We start from the raw sequence: 16,298 nt of genomic DNA, 5'->3' as shown, positions 1-16,298 counted from the left end.
GTGAGCACTGATACTGGTGATGGTAAAAACATGTTTGTTTCTAGACCCTAGCAGTGCTTGAATTTTAAGGATGAATTGCTGGGAAAGGGGGCAATGCAGGAGTAACAGTTGAGCAAATACATGTTGTACATGACACTATCTTTCTTTAGTATGTCATCTATTTGCTTGCAACTGCAACTTCCTGCAATTTAGAGGCTATGGATGTAGAGAAGGGTGGGATGGGTGTTGAAGGTATTTGTATATTCGTCTATGTAGAGTTGCATCATGTGTTAAAAACAATGACATAGATAATTCAATTAGCCAAATGTCACAGACACCTCCTGTGGTTAGGGTCATTTCTACATGCATCCTCTTGTTTTGAATTTGTAAGAATTGGACCTCTTGTGGTTTCTGTTTGAGTCATGGTTGGTCCCTCTGTCTAGTCTGTTTGAGTTTAGTATCTCTATTCTAAATCTCTACAACATTAAAATATTAGTTTCTTCCTACTTTATTATTACTTATCTATATTATCTTATTTCAAGTAAAAATTAAAATGTTTCATTATATATTAATTTTAGAAAAATAATTAGCATTAATTATAAATAAAAATAATTAGTACATCGATCATGGTTTTATTGAGGGTCATGATCGACTTTTCAATGATTACTTTGTTGAGAATCCAGTTTATCCTCATGATTGATTTAGAAGAAGATTTCGAATGGGTCGTGATCTATTTATTCATATACAGTCTGCAGTAGAGGCTCATTAGCCTTATTTTCAACAAAAAATGGATGCGGCTAGAAAATTGGGGTTATCTTCACTTCAGAAGATTATCGCTGCATTTTGAATGCTTGCGTCTGGTCTCTCCGCCGACCTATTGGATGAGTATGTGAGGATTGGAGAGAGTATGACAATATTGTCTATAAAAAAATTTGTGAAAACAGTGATATCTGTTTTTAGAAATGAATACTAAAGGAATCCAAATAGCGATGATATTGCCAGATTGTTGGCTATTGGTGAAAGTCGTAGCTTCCATGGGATGTTAGGGAGTATTGATTGCATACATTGGAAGTGGAAGAATTGTCCGACCACTTGAAAATGATAGTTCACCTGCCATATTCATGAGCCAACACTTATATTAGAAGCTGTCGCATCGCACGACCTATGGATCTGGCACGCATTCTTTGGATTACCATGTTCACATAATGACATTAACGTGTTGAATTGTTCATTTGTGTTTGCAAAACTATCTCAAGGACATTCTCCACCAATGCACTATCATGTCAATGGTCACCATTAGTCCATTACTCAATGGGTTACTATCTTGCTGAAGGTATCTACCCGTCGTGGGTCACTTTTGTCAAGACAATCCCTATGCGACATACCAATAATGCAAGCCATTTCAAAATGATGCAATAATCATGCCGAAAGGATGTTGAGCGTGCTTTTGGTGTTCTACAAGCGACGTTTGCAATAGTGCGCGGGCCAGCTCGATACTTCAAACGTTCAACACTTCATGATATAATGTTGGCATCCATAATACTGCATAATATGATTGTTGAAGATGAACGACATTTACATGTTCAACCTGATATTATAGACATATATAAGCAAGTTGAAGATGGTCCTCCAATGCCAACACTGGAACAATTACGAACTAATGAGTTTCGAAACTTTGTTGACCAACACATTCGCATCCGAGATAGAGAAACACATACTCAACTTCAAACTGACCTTGTGGAGCATTCATAGCAATTCAAGTTTCTAATTTATATGTATTATTAATGTGTAATTTCTTAATTTTTAATATTTTATATTTTAAATTTAATAAAATAGTATGTTATTAATGTCTTTCGTAATGTTTGAATATTGCAATGATTTAATAAATAATGAATATTTTATATGATAGATATTAGTTAATATTAATTAATTATAAATAAAAATATGAGGTAGAGATCAAGCATTTACAACATTTATTTAGTATTAAAAAATAAAGGTCTTCATTATTTTAATATTTACATACTTATTTTTTGATTATCTACAAGTAGATACTCATTTAGTGTATTTTTTAAGACAATTTGTATAATCTGTTACCTATTATACCTATTTTACATACACCAATATATGAGTGCTCTTAGTGCCTGTGCTTCTCCCACTAATAAGTCGCTCGTCTCCAAAGTCCAAACAAAACCCTAGTCTTTTTAAAGATTTTTAGACGCAACACCCCGGTGTACAAAAGCCCGAGCTTTGCGTAAGTTTAACGAAGGAGCGAATGGCCTGGACGATATTCACTGACGGTGCTTCCTCCACAACGGCTACTCTACTTCCCTTTCGCTTAAGCTCTCTCTACCGCAAAAACGGCGTCCATGTCTGCCTTCACCGCTTCTTATCGAAGCCTCTTCGCGTTGGAGTCGCGATGCCTACCGCGCCCGCCAGACTCACTGTCTCCCTCACACACACCTCAACCTCCTTGTCTCCGGTTGTTGCCTGTACGTATCTAATTACCTTGGAACTGATTTCTCTTTTTTTTTTTTGGGAAAGTGTTCATCTTTGTTATTGATGTTGTTTAGGCTGCAATTAATATGCCAAAAATGTTTTCTTATTTGTTCTTGCGTGTATGGTTCCTGTTGAGGCATTTCGTCAAACATGTTTTGTTCAGTCTGTTTGTGCATCCTGCTGTTGGCGCTTGCTTAAGACTTAGATCGTTGGTACACAAAAATAAAAAATAAAAACCAAAACCAGTGAATTCAAAGCCAACATACAGAAAAGTTTGCAATCAATGTGCTACTATGGCTCGTTCTGTAAAGTGCCTTTATTTTTCAAATTAAAAATGTACATTAATTTCATACAATAAATAAATAGAACAGGACTAATGGGAAAGTATCTTTATGGTGTTAGTGTATCTGGTTTTGGTGTTAGTCTATCTCATTTGATTTGGTCCTGTATTATAAGGAATTAGGGAGAATGGAGATGATGTCAAAGTTTGTATCTTATGAAACAACTCACTCGAAATGTTAAGGTTCAACACTTTTCAGATTTTCCTTTAAGTAGATCTTTCTGGAGCTCTAGTTTGTCATACAGGAAGATACCTCATTGCATCTAATATAGACTAGGTTATGGAAACATATGAATAGCTATAATTTGTGTTTCTTCTTTGCTCATCTTTTTTTTTTTTTCTTGACCGTATTGAAAAGCCGCAATGACTACTGAGGCCTCTGCTAAGGTAATTGATGGAAAATTAGTGGCGAAGCAAATCCGAGATGAGATAGCTGCTGAAGTGTCCAGGATGAAGGAGTCAGCAGGCATTGTTCCGGGGTTGGCAGTTATTCTTGTCGGGGATAGAAAGGACTCTGCAACTTATGTACGCAATAAGAAAAAAGCTTGTGAATCTGTGGGGATTAATTCTTTTGAAGTGCACTTGCCTGAGGAATCCACTGAACAAGAAGTGCTAAAGTCTATTTTGGGCTTCAATGACGATCCATCGGTTCATGGAATCCTTGTTCAGTTGCCTCTACCTTCTGTATGCTTCTAAATTTAGACACCTTTTTTTTGCTTCATTTGGTGAATTATCACACGTAATTGCATTTGAAAAAATAATAAGAAGAAGAATTATCACACATAATTGCATTCAAAAAAATAATAAGAAGAATTATCACACGTAATTTTGTCAGACTCAAATATTATCAAACAGTGATTTTTCTTTTTCTATTGACGTCTGACCAGAAAATACATGTTTCTAAACAATTTCTGTCTTTAGCTTTTGCACAATGCATATTATACCATTCTTAGTAATTAATCTGTTTGGACCAGCATATGAATGAGGAGAATATCTTAAATGCGGTTAGCATTGAGAAAGATGTGGACGGTTTTCACCCACTAAACACTGGTCGTCTTGCAATGAGAGGTAGAGAACCTTTGTTTGTCCCATGCACGCCTAAAGGATGCATAGAGCTGTTGCATAGATATGGTATTGACATCAAAGGAAAGAGGGCAGTTGTGATTGGCCGAAGCAATATTGTCGGAATGCCGGTCGCATTGTTGCTGCAAGTAATTTTCTTTAGTCTTTTTCTCTTGCCAAGAAATTCTGCCCTTATGGTTTTTGTTTTATATTGCTATTTATACCCTACAAGCATTCACATCTGGAATGTTGACATTGGTAGAACGAAGATGCCACTGTCAGTATCATCCATTCTAGAACCAAGAACCCTGAGGACATCACTAGACAAGCAGATATTATAATCTCAGCTGTTGGGCAACCAAATATGGTCAGGGGAAAGTGGATAAAGCCTGGTGCGGTTGTAATTGATGTTGGAATTAATCCAGTTGAGGTGAGCAAACTTTACATGATGTTTGTGGTCTTGAACGTTTATCATTTTTACTCTCTTAATTTTATTTGTTTGAAAAGGATAATCCATATCAGAATCGTGCATGTGATGAGTTGTTGATTATGTTTTAAATAAATATCTGTGTCTGAAGGAAGACAGTTGTCACTCTGTGTTTCCCCTGTTGATTTGTGCTTTTAGTTTATTTTCTTGGTCAGTGACCATTTTCCTGTCTGGATTATGTTTCAAAGGATGCAGCACATCCTCGAGGATACCGTTTAGTAGGAGATGTCTGTTATGAGGAGGCATGCAAGGTTGCTTCAGCTGTTACTCCAGTGCCTGGCGGAGTTGGGCCAATGACCATTGCTATGCTTCTCGCAAATACTCTTAGCGCGGCTAAAAGGGCATACAACCTTGCGTGAGCGCTACGGGATTTTCAAGTTAAAGCATAATGGAGAAAATTCATCATGCAGATGAATCTTTGGTTGTCAGGGGATAGCTTCCTTGTTATTTAACAATTTGGGTATTGCGTCACTTGCTTCACAGCATGCAATATCTCTAGTTTACACAGTTAAACTCAACAAGATATTATTGAAGGAAGTCAGAGCATCAATTTTTCACCAGAAGCGTATACATATATGAATAGAGGGCTATGACAGCTAGATTTATGCTGAGGTCCACAGCTAACTGTGGCATCAGGTGATGCCTGATGATATTATGTTTAGCCATTTGCGGCCTTTTTCTTAAAGAGAGAGGGTTTCTTTATTTGATTTGATATTTTTTGACAGAGAGATGGTTTATTACTTTATTTCTCTATGATAAAGCACCTCATTCCGGAGTTTGTTTCGATATGTAATTTCATGCATTTTGGCTCTTAATTAAGATGCTAGAATTTATGGATGTTGTGGTCAGCTAACTGAACTGTATCACCTGCAGCAGCTTTGACAGAGTGCTCGATAGGAAGTCTGGTCTTCGTTTTTTTGTCGGGAAAAATAATTAGCCTCAGTGTTCATAATGTAATTGAGAAGAAGAGTGCTCTTTCAATCAGCAAGTGAAGTTTTTCACAATGACTTGCAGAAAAGGAAAATCCCATTTTGTAATGAAACTCAAACATGGGATTCTCTCGTCTGCTGCTAATCTCTAACCCATATTGAATCTGCAGCAGGAGCAGGAGTCGCGCATTATCGACCAGGAACAACAGAGAAGATAATAGAAACTCAGCCATCGTCTGCTGCACCATTCAAGGTAATTTTATTTATTGCGTTTTCTAGTTGAGCTTTCTGATTACCAAATGTTTAGTGCTGGATTGTGAGGTTGAATTTACTGTGGCCATCTGATTCTATTCTTCTGTGTGCTACTAATCTGTATGAATTCATTCAAAGAAACCAAATTAAAAAGACATGAAAGTCAGAAAAAGTAACCAAAGACAGTTGAATTAGTTTAACTATTAGGAGTACTTCTACCATAACCCAAAGAAAAGAAAGAAATGGAATATGTGAAATAATTCCAGATTCAGTAACTTTAAAATATTTGCATTTAAATGAGTATAAAATGTATATGTTAGATGACAATACATCAACATAAAATAGTTGTAATTAGTTTGTATAATCAAATTCATTGGAGAAAATGTTAGAAAACAGTTTCTCAAGCAAGAGCGATCGACTTTATTAGTCCATTTCAACTTATATATGCTGCTTAAAAAAAAACCCACAATCATGACAAACTTGAAACCGTAATCATAACCTAAGACGGAACAGTAGAGGAATTAATCCCATTTGCTTAGAAGGCCGACTTTTCTTTTCGATCTAAGAATAGGCCAGAAGGACCATCATCTGGCAACAAAGCCAACCTAACAGGACTCTCTGCTCCTTCTTCAACAGATAAGTAACCAGTGTTGTAGTTTATGTCTGTCTTCACATATCCAGGGCAGACACTATTGATTCTGAAAGTAGGGTACTTCTTGGCCAGAATCCTTGTGTATGCATTGATGGCTGCTTTTGAGAGTATATAGGCAGAACCAAAACTCGGCCAACCTTTCGATTCAACTGAACCTTCTTTATAATCTTTGAGAAATTGATGCAACACCTCATCAATTCTTTCTTCTGTCAGATTATCAGCATCACGTAGCACTCCTTTAGCCCATTCATTTGGTACATTCTGAAACAAATTAAACAAGTTTTTAACTCAACCGCGAGTAGTACCAAACACGAGTCATTTGTGTGAAGATTTCTACCTTCAACTTTCCCATGCCTGAAGAGACATTGACAATCCGTGGTGAATCGGATTTCTGAAGAAGGGGAATGAATGCTTCTACCATGTGCTTCGTCCCACAATAGTTTATATTCAAGCATTCTTCAGCCAGTTTGTAGCTTCCATTTCTCAACAATTCCTTTGCATTGGTTTCACCACCTCCCTGGATTAGTCAGAAGATCCTTGTTATCCCCGTTAGCTATATGAAATGAGCAATGTGTTTTCCTTTCCTCAATTGGATTAACAGTTACAACTACCAACCAGTTTATGGTAAATCCTAAATCTCCCTTAGAAAACTCACCTTAGTCGCTGCTCTATAAGCATTTTCATCAATATTGACTCCGATAACCCCAGCATTGTTCACCTGCACTTCACTTCACTTCTTCAAAATCAACCCAGAAAAAGGTGTTTTTTTTTTCTTTCTTACAAAAAAGGCGAATGGACACCAAAATAATATAGCATATTTCCATTGCAAATGTCAAAAAGAATTTCAACCAGCTTGTATTACCACTTGGTTGTCGCCAAAATCTTCTGCTTCAAATAGATTAATGAAAGCTTCTTTCAAGTTTCAAACAAAATAAATACTGCTCTAGTAATAAATTCTTAGTTAATGTCGTATGTAAAAAACATGATTTTTTTTTTTCAGGTAACCGAGAACAAATCGGTAGGCATGTCTAGCCCGGCCGATAGGTTAGTTGGGTCGAAACTCAGCGCAAACCACTTGAAAATAATAGCGCCAGCTTAGAATCAAATTCCTGACCTCGGGCGAGATTGCGTCTTAAGTCTGGAGAGATAACCAATTAGGCTACCGTTAAGTGGTTAAAAAAAACATAGCAGTGCAACATAGCAGTCAAGTGTTACATAGCAGTGCTAGAAAATTAGGATTCATTTCGGTATCTTAGTAAATAGGTGAACTGTAATAGGAGAGATCACAAAGAAAGCTCTTAAAAGGGGACTTATGCCAAATCACCAATTTCAGCAAATCCATTGGAACATAAAAACAAGAATGCAAAGACAACTAAGTTTGAATCATGAGTACCAAGATATCAAGCTTCCCAAATTGGGTTTCGGCAAAATGAGCCAAAGCAGAAACACTGGCAGGGTCTGATAAATCAAGCTGATGAAAAACCACATTGCCTGCAGAGATACCAAATTCTTTGATGAGTTTGTCAACAGCTTCAACACCCCTTTTTTTATCTCTGGCTGTTAACACCACTTTGATGCTGCTGCTGCCATTAATGGAAGCTAACTGTCTTACTATCTCAAACCCAATCCCTTTGTTTGCACCACTCACAATTGCAAACCTTGGAAAAAAAAAAGAATTTAAGAAGGATGATTAATAACTGTTACCATGCAAATAATAATACCACAAAAAAAGAAATGAGCAATTGTACTACTTTGTTGCTTGTGCCATTGTTGTCAAGATTTGTTTTGCTGCTAAGCTCTTGTTAAGGAAAAAACCACTAGACCAGTTATATTTATAGCATATCATGAGTGTGGCTAATGTTAGGAGACGTGTCAAACTGTGTAGCAGTCTAAAATCAAGCAAAAGCGTAAGAGTTATCGTATGCAATGGCCAGTTGTGTTGTCACCTCTTACGCACATTGTGAGATGCATGTCCGGATTCATCTTTTTGTCTTTTCTACTGTTGTCTGGAGGATTATTCTCAATTGCTACAGTGAGTGAAGAGGGCCCTTTAATGGCCCAATGGACAGATTTTGTTCCCACAAATTAGTGACCATGAATGTGAAACTAGTGACCATGAATGTGAACAGTAATACTAGGTGATCCATATAGTGGTAGCTCATGGGAACCCAAGTATCTTAAACGAAATTTTAAAACTTTTAATTCTCAAAATACATATTAGATTTTAAAAAAATTACATACTCAGAATCAGTACATAAAACTCTTTTTAATAACATCCATTGTCGATGAGTTTTATCGGGTAAATCTTAATTCCATTGTTTTTTTTTTCAATAGAATTTCAAAAACAAATGAATTCAAAACTAAAACAATGAATTATAGATTGTACTTTAAAAAATAATAGAATTTATATTAAAACAATAAATTTTAAACAAAGAATTATGAGATAAAAAAAGTGAAAATAAAACTATTTCATTGATTAAATCAATGAAATAGACCTGACTTGTCATTTTCGGAATATGAACATAGAATATTTGAGTGTTTTAAAAATAAAATTTTTAAAACACTCAAATATCCTCACATGTGAGCCGACGGCCTTGCTTTAAATCCATAGATGCATAATTATAAGAGGGCTACGTGGTTATTTTCCAATCAAATATTGATGGATACCTTATTTTTTTAAAGGTATTTAATCAATCAAACAATCCTAAAACCTAGTAAACCTCTCTTAATTAATTATCTTAATTAATCCCATTAACCACAATTTCAACTCCTCACTCAAGTAAGCAACCTCCAGTTCATCATAGACTGATGACTCATCAGTTTTCTGATTGATCTACCTTCTAAAAACAGAGCTACAGTGAACTATAATAAGCTCCAAATCAAAGTCATTTTCCACTTGAACAATTGACGAAACAAACCACTCCACCGATCCCATAAAACAAACAAATTTGCTTTATCAAATCTTTTTCAACAACAAATAGTCTAGGATAGAAAATGTTGGGTTCCAATTGACTCCACCTCCAGTCTATATCTTTTTCAACAACAGCGGGAGTTGCACTTAATTAGAGGATCAATTGTCTAGTTACTTATATTGTTAGTATTTACTTTTAATTAGTATTTGTTTAGTATTTACATTCTTGTTGGATTTTGCTTTTAATTAGTTTAGCTTAGGAGTTGGGTTTCCGTTAAAGGTACAAAAGTAAGTAGTTTTCTATATAGTTTTGGTCTTTTAGTTTGAATAGGTTTTGGATTGTTTGCTTGTTTAGCTATATAAGTCGGTAGAGTTGTAGTATTTATTTTTATCAATAAAATTAAACAAAAAAATGAGACTTGTTCTAAAAACCGGGAGTTTTCTCGCTACTTAATTCTCTTAAGATCAAGTTTTCATCAACCAGGAAGAACAGATAAGCCAATAGAAACTCAGCCATCATCCGCTGCACCATTCAAGGTAATTCTCTTTTCAAAATAAAATCTTCTATTTATTATTGTGTTTTCTTGTTGAGCTTTCTGATTGCCAAATGTTTATAGTGCTGGATTTTGAGGTTGAATTTACTGTGGCCATCTGATTCTATTCTTGTGTGTTCTTGAACAGTGCATGTGCTAATCTTTATGAATTAGTTGAACTATTAGGAGTACTCAGCTCCTACCATAACCCAAAAAAAAAAAAAAAAAGAAATGAAATCTGTGAAATAATTCCGGATTCAGTAACTTTAAAATATTTGTATTTAAATGAGTATAAAATGTATACGTTAGATGATAATACATCAACATAAAATAAAATAGTTGTAATCTAAGAAACACGGACACTCTTCATCCATGGGAGTACTTAGTTATTCAACGTGTCCCCAACGTTTCCATATCCTACTTTTTTGAAAGATCACATATCTTCGTGTCCGTATCGTGTTATCGTATCCGTATCTATGCTAGGTTGTGATTAGTTGTACAATCAAATTCATTGGAGTAAATGTTAGAAAACAGTTTCTAAAAATTCCAAACAACTTCTCAAGCAAGAGGGATAGACTTCATTAGTCCATTTCAACTTATTTCGCTTAGATATATATATAGGAATGGACTGCTCTAAGTTCCAGTAAAACTACTAACTACAACTCCAGTTGAACTCATCACAGAGTTGCAATTTACAAACCATATATGCTGCTTAAAGAAAATGTCACAATCTCGACGTACTTGAAACCCTAATCAAAACCTAAGACCGAAAAGTAAAGAAATTAATCCCATTTGCTTAAAAGGCCGACTCTTCTTTTTGATCGAAGAATAGGCCAGAAGGACCATCATCAGGCAACAAAGCCAACCTAACAGAACACTCTGCTCCTTCTTCAACAGATAAGAAACCAGTGTTGTAGTTCAAGTCTGTCTTCACATATCCAGGGCAGACACTATTGATTCTGAAAGTAGGGTACTTCTTGGCCAGAATCCTTGTGTATGCATTCACTGCTGCTTTTGAGAGTATATAGGCAGAACCGAAACTCGGCCAGCCTTTCGATTCAACTGAACCTTCTTTATAATCTTTCAGAAATTGATGCAACACCTCATCAATTCTTTCTTCTGTCAGATTATCAGCATCACTTAACACTCCTTTAGCCCATTCATGTGGTACATTCTGAAACAAATTAAACAAGTTTTAACTCAACTGTGAGTAATACTAAACATGAGTTATTCGTCGCAAAAGGTTGTGAAGATTTCTACCTTCAACTTTCCTATGGAGGAAGAGACATTGACAATCCTTGGTGAATCGGACTTCTGAAGAAGGGGAATGAATGCTTCTACCATTCGCTTCGTGCCATAATAGTTTATATTCAAGCATTCTTCAGCCAGTTCGTAACTACCATTTCTCATCAATTCCTCCGGATTGATTTCACCACCTCCCTGGATTAGTCAGAAGAGCCTTGTTATCCTCATTAGCTATATGAAATGACGTCCATTAATCTTACTTAGAGTAGAACTAATTTGTGAAAATAAACTCTTCTTCTGTGCAATGTGTTTTCCTTTCCTCAATTGGATCAACAGTTATGACTACCAACCAGTTTTATGGCAATAGCTGAATCCTGCTAAGAAAACTCACCGTAGTCACTGCTCTATCAGCATTTTCTTCCATATTGACTCCAATAACCCCAGCATTGTTCACCTGCACTCCACTTCTTCAAAATCAACCCAGAAAAAGTTGTTTTTTTTCCTTAAAAAAAATTAAAAAAAGAAGCAAAATAAAATACCATATATCCATTGCAAATTTTAAAAAGAATTTCAAACTAGTTTGTATTAATAAATTGTCAATTAATATGTAAAAAACAGGATTTCACTCATATGTATTATGTCAAGTGTGACAAAGCAGTGATAAAAAAAAAATTAGGATTCATTTCAGCATCTTAGTAAATAGGTGAAGTGTGATAGGAAAGATCACAAAGAAAGCTCCTAAAAAGGGGACTTATGCCAAATCTCCAATTTCAGCAAATCCAAAAATAAAAGCCAAGATGAACTGTTATCCATAAAACAGCTAAAAGTTCAATTACACAAAACCAAATAGCTTTAGGATGAGATTCCTTACGCCCTAATTCCGGAGACTTAGTCAGTTAGGAACAGAAAAACAAGAACGCAAAGATGCAAAGAAAACGAAGTTTGAATAATCAGTACCAAGATATCAAGCTTCCCAAATTGGGTTTTGACGAAATGAGCCAAAGCAGAGACACTGGGAGGGTCTGATAAATCAAGCTGATGAAAAACAACATTGCCTGGAGAGACACCAAATTCTTTGATGAGTTTGTCAACAGCTTCAACACCCCTTTTTTCATCTCTGGCTGTTAACACCACTTTGATGCTGCTGCCATTAATGGAAGCTAACTGCCTTACTATCTCAAACCCCATCCCTTTGTTTGCACCACTCACAATCGCATACCTGGAGGAAAAATATTAAGAAGAATTAATAATAGCTGTCATCATGCAAATGGTACCACCAAAAAAAAAAACCAATGAACTGTTATCCTACTTTGTTGCTTGTGCCATTGTTGTCAAGATTTGTTTTGCTGCTAAGCTTGTTAAAGAAAGACCACTAACCGGTGATATTTATAGCATATTAGTCTTGCCAATGTTAGGAGACGTGTCAAAAATTTTTTTGGTACCCTATAGGTGGGTCAACATTAACCTCAACCGGAAAAATCGTTGGTTAGATCTCATGTTCATACAAGAAAACAATGCCGAAACTTTTAGACTTGAGAGTTGAACTTTCGATCTCCCGCATTTACAAAGAATTACTACAATCATCTTCCTTTTGAGGTTTTTTTTTTCGAAAGTAGCAATTTTGGTTAAGATTAAATACCAAATTGACACCTAGTTGAAATTTTTTACCAAAATAACATTTGACGCTGTCGTCACTAACAATGACGATGTTTACAACAACGTAATTAGTGTTATTTCTTGAAAAAAATTTAAAAACGTGTTAAATATCGTCATTAACAATGTTAAGCCTACCTTCCCTGTTCACATCATCATCAATAGTCCAAAGCATCACTGGAGATGGATATCGAAGCATCTGCGAAGGATGGCGCTCAGGGAAGGTTGGCTTAACATTGTTAGTGACGATATTTAACACGTCTTTAATTTTTTTTCAAGAAATAACACTAATGACGATGTTGTAAACATCGTCATTTTTAGTCACGACAACGTCAAATGTTATTTTGATAAAAAATCTTGACAACAGCGTCAAATGTTTTCTTTCCCATCTCTACTTGGACCATAGAGCTGACAAGGTCAAACGTTGAATGTGTTTCACACTTTAACTTTAAATCAATCTCTCTCTCTCTGTAAAGATATACTGATATAGATATATTTTCGTCCATAAAAACATCAACATGGCATCGCCATTAATCTCGCGTCAGCTTCCATGAAATGGCATTTCTGGACTCTGGTTCCACCTCTTCTTAATTCCAAAATGGCTGCTAATTAACTAATAGCTTTGGTATGAAGAGGAATTCTCGCATAACGATCTAAAGTAAGGATCTATATTTTTATCATTGATTGGATAAAAAATGTTAGGAATCTCATTCATTCCAGTAATTCATCTTGTCTCTTGATTTATGTAAGTGTAGGAGCCTACAAAAATTGATTATTAAATCAGAGAGTGACATATCAATCACTCGGATGACTAAGATCCTTATCACTTCTGTTTGAAATATGTGGGATCTAACGTAGTGAGACCCACTTGTTATCTCACTCATCATCCGCACCCTCAAAAAGTGATCCTTACGTTATACCTTTATGTGAGAATTCCTATTGATTTTGAATAGGGTTGATTTAATTAATTATTTAGGGATATTGGGATCAATTACTCGATGAGGATGAATTTTGAAAAATTCAATTGGATGAATTGGGAAGAGTTGATGAACGTTATGCGACTCAGAAATTCCAATTTGACAATCAAACTTGTGCATATACATGTTCATGTATTTGTTTACTGTGTTTTCTAAAGTTGGAACAACAAATGCATAGTAAAAGACATCAATGGGGAACCAAATGCAATGAACCTTCAACCTTCCAAATGTATAAAGTATTGTATCTTTAAATATATCGTGAATACTAAACAAAATATTAACTGTGAATGGGGATTGAGGTAGACTGCTTTTATTTTTTTTAAAAAGAACAATCCCTCTTTTTCCTTACTTTTTTAAAGAGAATCCATGACTATAATATTATATGGTAAATGGGGAGGAATTATAATTATTAATTATTATCTTTCTGTTTAGATCGAAAATGACCTTCAGTCGTCTGTGAATATGTGGCAAGGAAGGGCCCATAATTTTTCATGATCAACCAATCTCCAATTGACACATGGCGAGGGTAGGGAAATTTTAGATTAATATTTGTTCATTTGCAATTGAATCCACTGCTAACTAGCCAGAAATCTAAGATGCAATTGCTGAAAATCAGGTATGTCCAAAGATTAAAATAATCTACTGAACAAAAACCGAATTTGTAGCTGGATAAGTGCAAAGAAGTGTAGAAGAAGTCAGAGTTTGCTGGATGTACATTCCTAAATTCTCTCAAACACATTTTTAGCATCTGCGCGACAATTGATGTGGAAAGTCTTGTGAAGCTAACCTAGGGTTCATCTAACCTGGAAGCAGCGGTTGTCTCCTGCTCTGTCTAATGAAGATGACTTCCCTTGGTTCCCTTGCCACAAATAAAGCAAGCCCAAAGTCCTACAAAGAGTCGGAGATTAAGCCTCTCACATTATAAGATCGATTGTCCCAAGTTGAATTTTCTTGTGAAGCTAACCTAGGGTTCATCTAATCTAATTTTGTCTTTTAATTTCTCAATTAATCTCAAGTTCCAATTCCGAGTCACAATTGTTGCTGAAAATTTTGGTATTCATCATATATTATCTGCAAATGAAGCACCAACTGAGCAATAAGAAGCACATTATAGACGTACAGAATGGTATGAACTAGGGGTGTTCACGATCGATTTTCATTCTATTGGTCCTCACTAACATATGTTTAACAATAACCGATCAATCGGTCTATTTGACGATCAATTCAGTTTGACACGATTTTTTTGAATAGCCCTAGACTATGAAGAGTGAATCATAAGCCTTTTACACCTCATTATTGAACAAGGATGAATAACGAAAGTCAGATGCGGTGAAGTTGCATCTTCATGCGCAAGATTACAATGCATTAAAAACTGATTGGATTCAAAATGGTGAGACCTCACCGTTGCGATAAAAGAGGCCAGAAGGGCTATCAGGGGCCAACAATGCTAACTTCACAGGCATTGCAGCACCTTCTTCAGGAGTTCGATTGCCAGAATTCCTGTTCAGATCGGTTTTGACGAATCCGGGACACACACAATTGGTGCAGATTTTGGGATACTTCTTTGCAAGAATCCTGGTGTAGGCATTCATGGCAGTCTTTGACATTGCATACGCAGATAGAATAGCTGGCCAGCCTTTGCTTTCTATACAACCCTTCTTCAAATCTTTTAAAAACTCCCTCAATATGGTGGCTACTTTCATCTCCGTGAGGCTCTCAATGTCACTCAATGCTGCTTTGACCTCTTCATTGGGAATAAACTGAAGAAATGAGCAAAAGAAGAACTCTGTGAGATTCTCCCCAATTTTAGTAAGGAACTTTTTGTGTTGGGATTATACGTACCTGCAACAAGCCCAAGGATGAGGAAACGTTGACGATTTTCGGAGAATCAGATAGCTTGAGGAGAGGAATTAGGGCTTCAGCTGTTCTTTTAGCACCATAGTAGTTTGTTTTCAGACATTCTTGTGCCAACTTGTAAGTTTGACTGGTTATGTTCCTCAAATTACTCAGATATTTCAGCTGCACAAAGAAAAGGAATTCAATTTTTTTTCTCAGACTTGTAACTTCAGGGAATGGAATTCTACATACGTAAACCTCGTACCCCGCCATCGGACATGTCAAAAATAATATCAGCATTAGGATCTGCAGTCGCTCCGCTAATCCCAGCATTGTTCACCTTCTCAGAGAGTTCCAATCATTCAGATATCACTATGTACTAATTTCAGTGTAGTTGAGTAACAATTTTATCTGTATGGATACAGAGTAGCAGTCATACCAAGATATCTAGCTTTCCAAATTGGTACATGATGAACTCTGCAAGAGAGGCAATGCTAGCAGGGTCTGTTACATCAAGCTGATGAAAAGCTACGGAATTTGATAAGCCAGACTTTCGAAGTTCGTCGAGGGCTTCGAAGCCTCTCTTTTCATTTCTTGCTGTCAGCACCACCATGACCCCATTACAAGCCAACTGCCGAGCTATTGCAAGTCCAATCCCTTTGTTTGCTCCTGTGACAACTGCATACCTGACACAGATAGATGTGCTTACACATATATATAAAAGCAAAGCATGAAATTCGGAAATCCATCTACGAAAAAAAGAACTAGCTTCTACCTTTCAGTCGACTCTGCCATCGATATTGAAATGGAATAGTTCTATGAGAATGGCTATCGGCTTGAATGGCTTCCAGTCTCTTATTATAAGAGACTGGTGTTGGGTATTACAACGGCAGTAGTTATCTGGCATTGTTGTCTTCGACACATTCTCAACTTTTCATATACCTCC

General features: G+C 36.0%; 3 protein-coding genes across 3 annotated transcripts; 2 read left to right on the top strand and 1 right to left on the bottom strand.

Moving 5' to 3' along the window:
- The first annotated feature begins 197 nt into the window (after window positions 1-197).
- LOC120003665 lies at window positions 198-1,731 on the top strand. The gene is made up of 5 exons (XM_038852679.1): window positions 198-231; window positions 371-425; window positions 955-1,020; window positions 1,236-1,329; window positions 1,411-1,731. Exons 1-5 carry the CDS (start codon window positions 198-200, stop codon window positions 1,729-1,731), a joined length of 570 nt encoding a protein of 189 aa, XP_038708607.1.
- A 404-nt stretch (window positions 1,732-2,135) lies between these two features.
- Window positions 2,136-5,201, top strand: LOC120004432 (bifunctional protein FolD 4, chloroplastic). The gene is made up of 5 exons (XM_038853784.1): window positions 2,136-2,468; window positions 3,174-3,499; window positions 3,790-4,026; window positions 4,140-4,307; window positions 4,553-5,201. The coding sequence occupies exons 1-5, from the start codon at window positions 2,252-2,254 to the stop codon at window positions 4,721-4,723; spliced, it is 1,119 nt and encodes a 372-aa protein (XP_038709712.1). The 5' UTR covers window positions 2,136-2,251; the 3' UTR covers window positions 4,724-5,201.
- Window positions 5,202-5,793: 592 nt separating this feature from the next.
- Window positions 5,794-16,162, bottom strand: LOC120003664. Its single transcript, XM_038852678.1, is given in 19 exon segments — window positions 5,794-6,458; window positions 6,535-6,714; window positions 6,853-6,915; window positions 7,591-7,855; window positions 7,949-8,074; window positions 8,954-9,021; window positions 9,116-9,254; window positions 10,439-10,815; window positions 10,902-11,081; window positions 11,278-11,340; window positions 11,844-12,139; window positions 12,678-12,738; window positions 14,320-14,404; window positions 14,550-14,587; window positions 14,902-15,276; window positions 15,359-15,535; window positions 15,618-15,692; window positions 15,792-16,038; window positions 16,128-16,162. Coding segments are annotated over 19 exon segments (3,213 nt in total). The 5' UTR covers window positions 16,148-16,162; the 3' UTR covers window positions 5,794-6,080.
- Between the last annotated feature and the right edge of the window lie 136 nt (window positions 16,163-16,298).

This window comes from Tripterygium wilfordii, chromosome 8 (genome assembly GCF_013401445.1).
Source record: "Tripterygium wilfordii isolate XIE 37 chromosome 8, ASM1340144v1, whole genome shotgun sequence".
In the NCBI taxonomy this organism is placed as follows: domain Eukaryota; kingdom Viridiplantae; phylum Streptophyta; class Magnoliopsida; order Celastrales; family Celastraceae; genus Tripterygium; species Tripterygium wilfordii.
The sequence above is the reverse complement of the archived record's forward strand: the minus strand, read 5'-3'. Positions and strand labels throughout refer to the sequence as shown.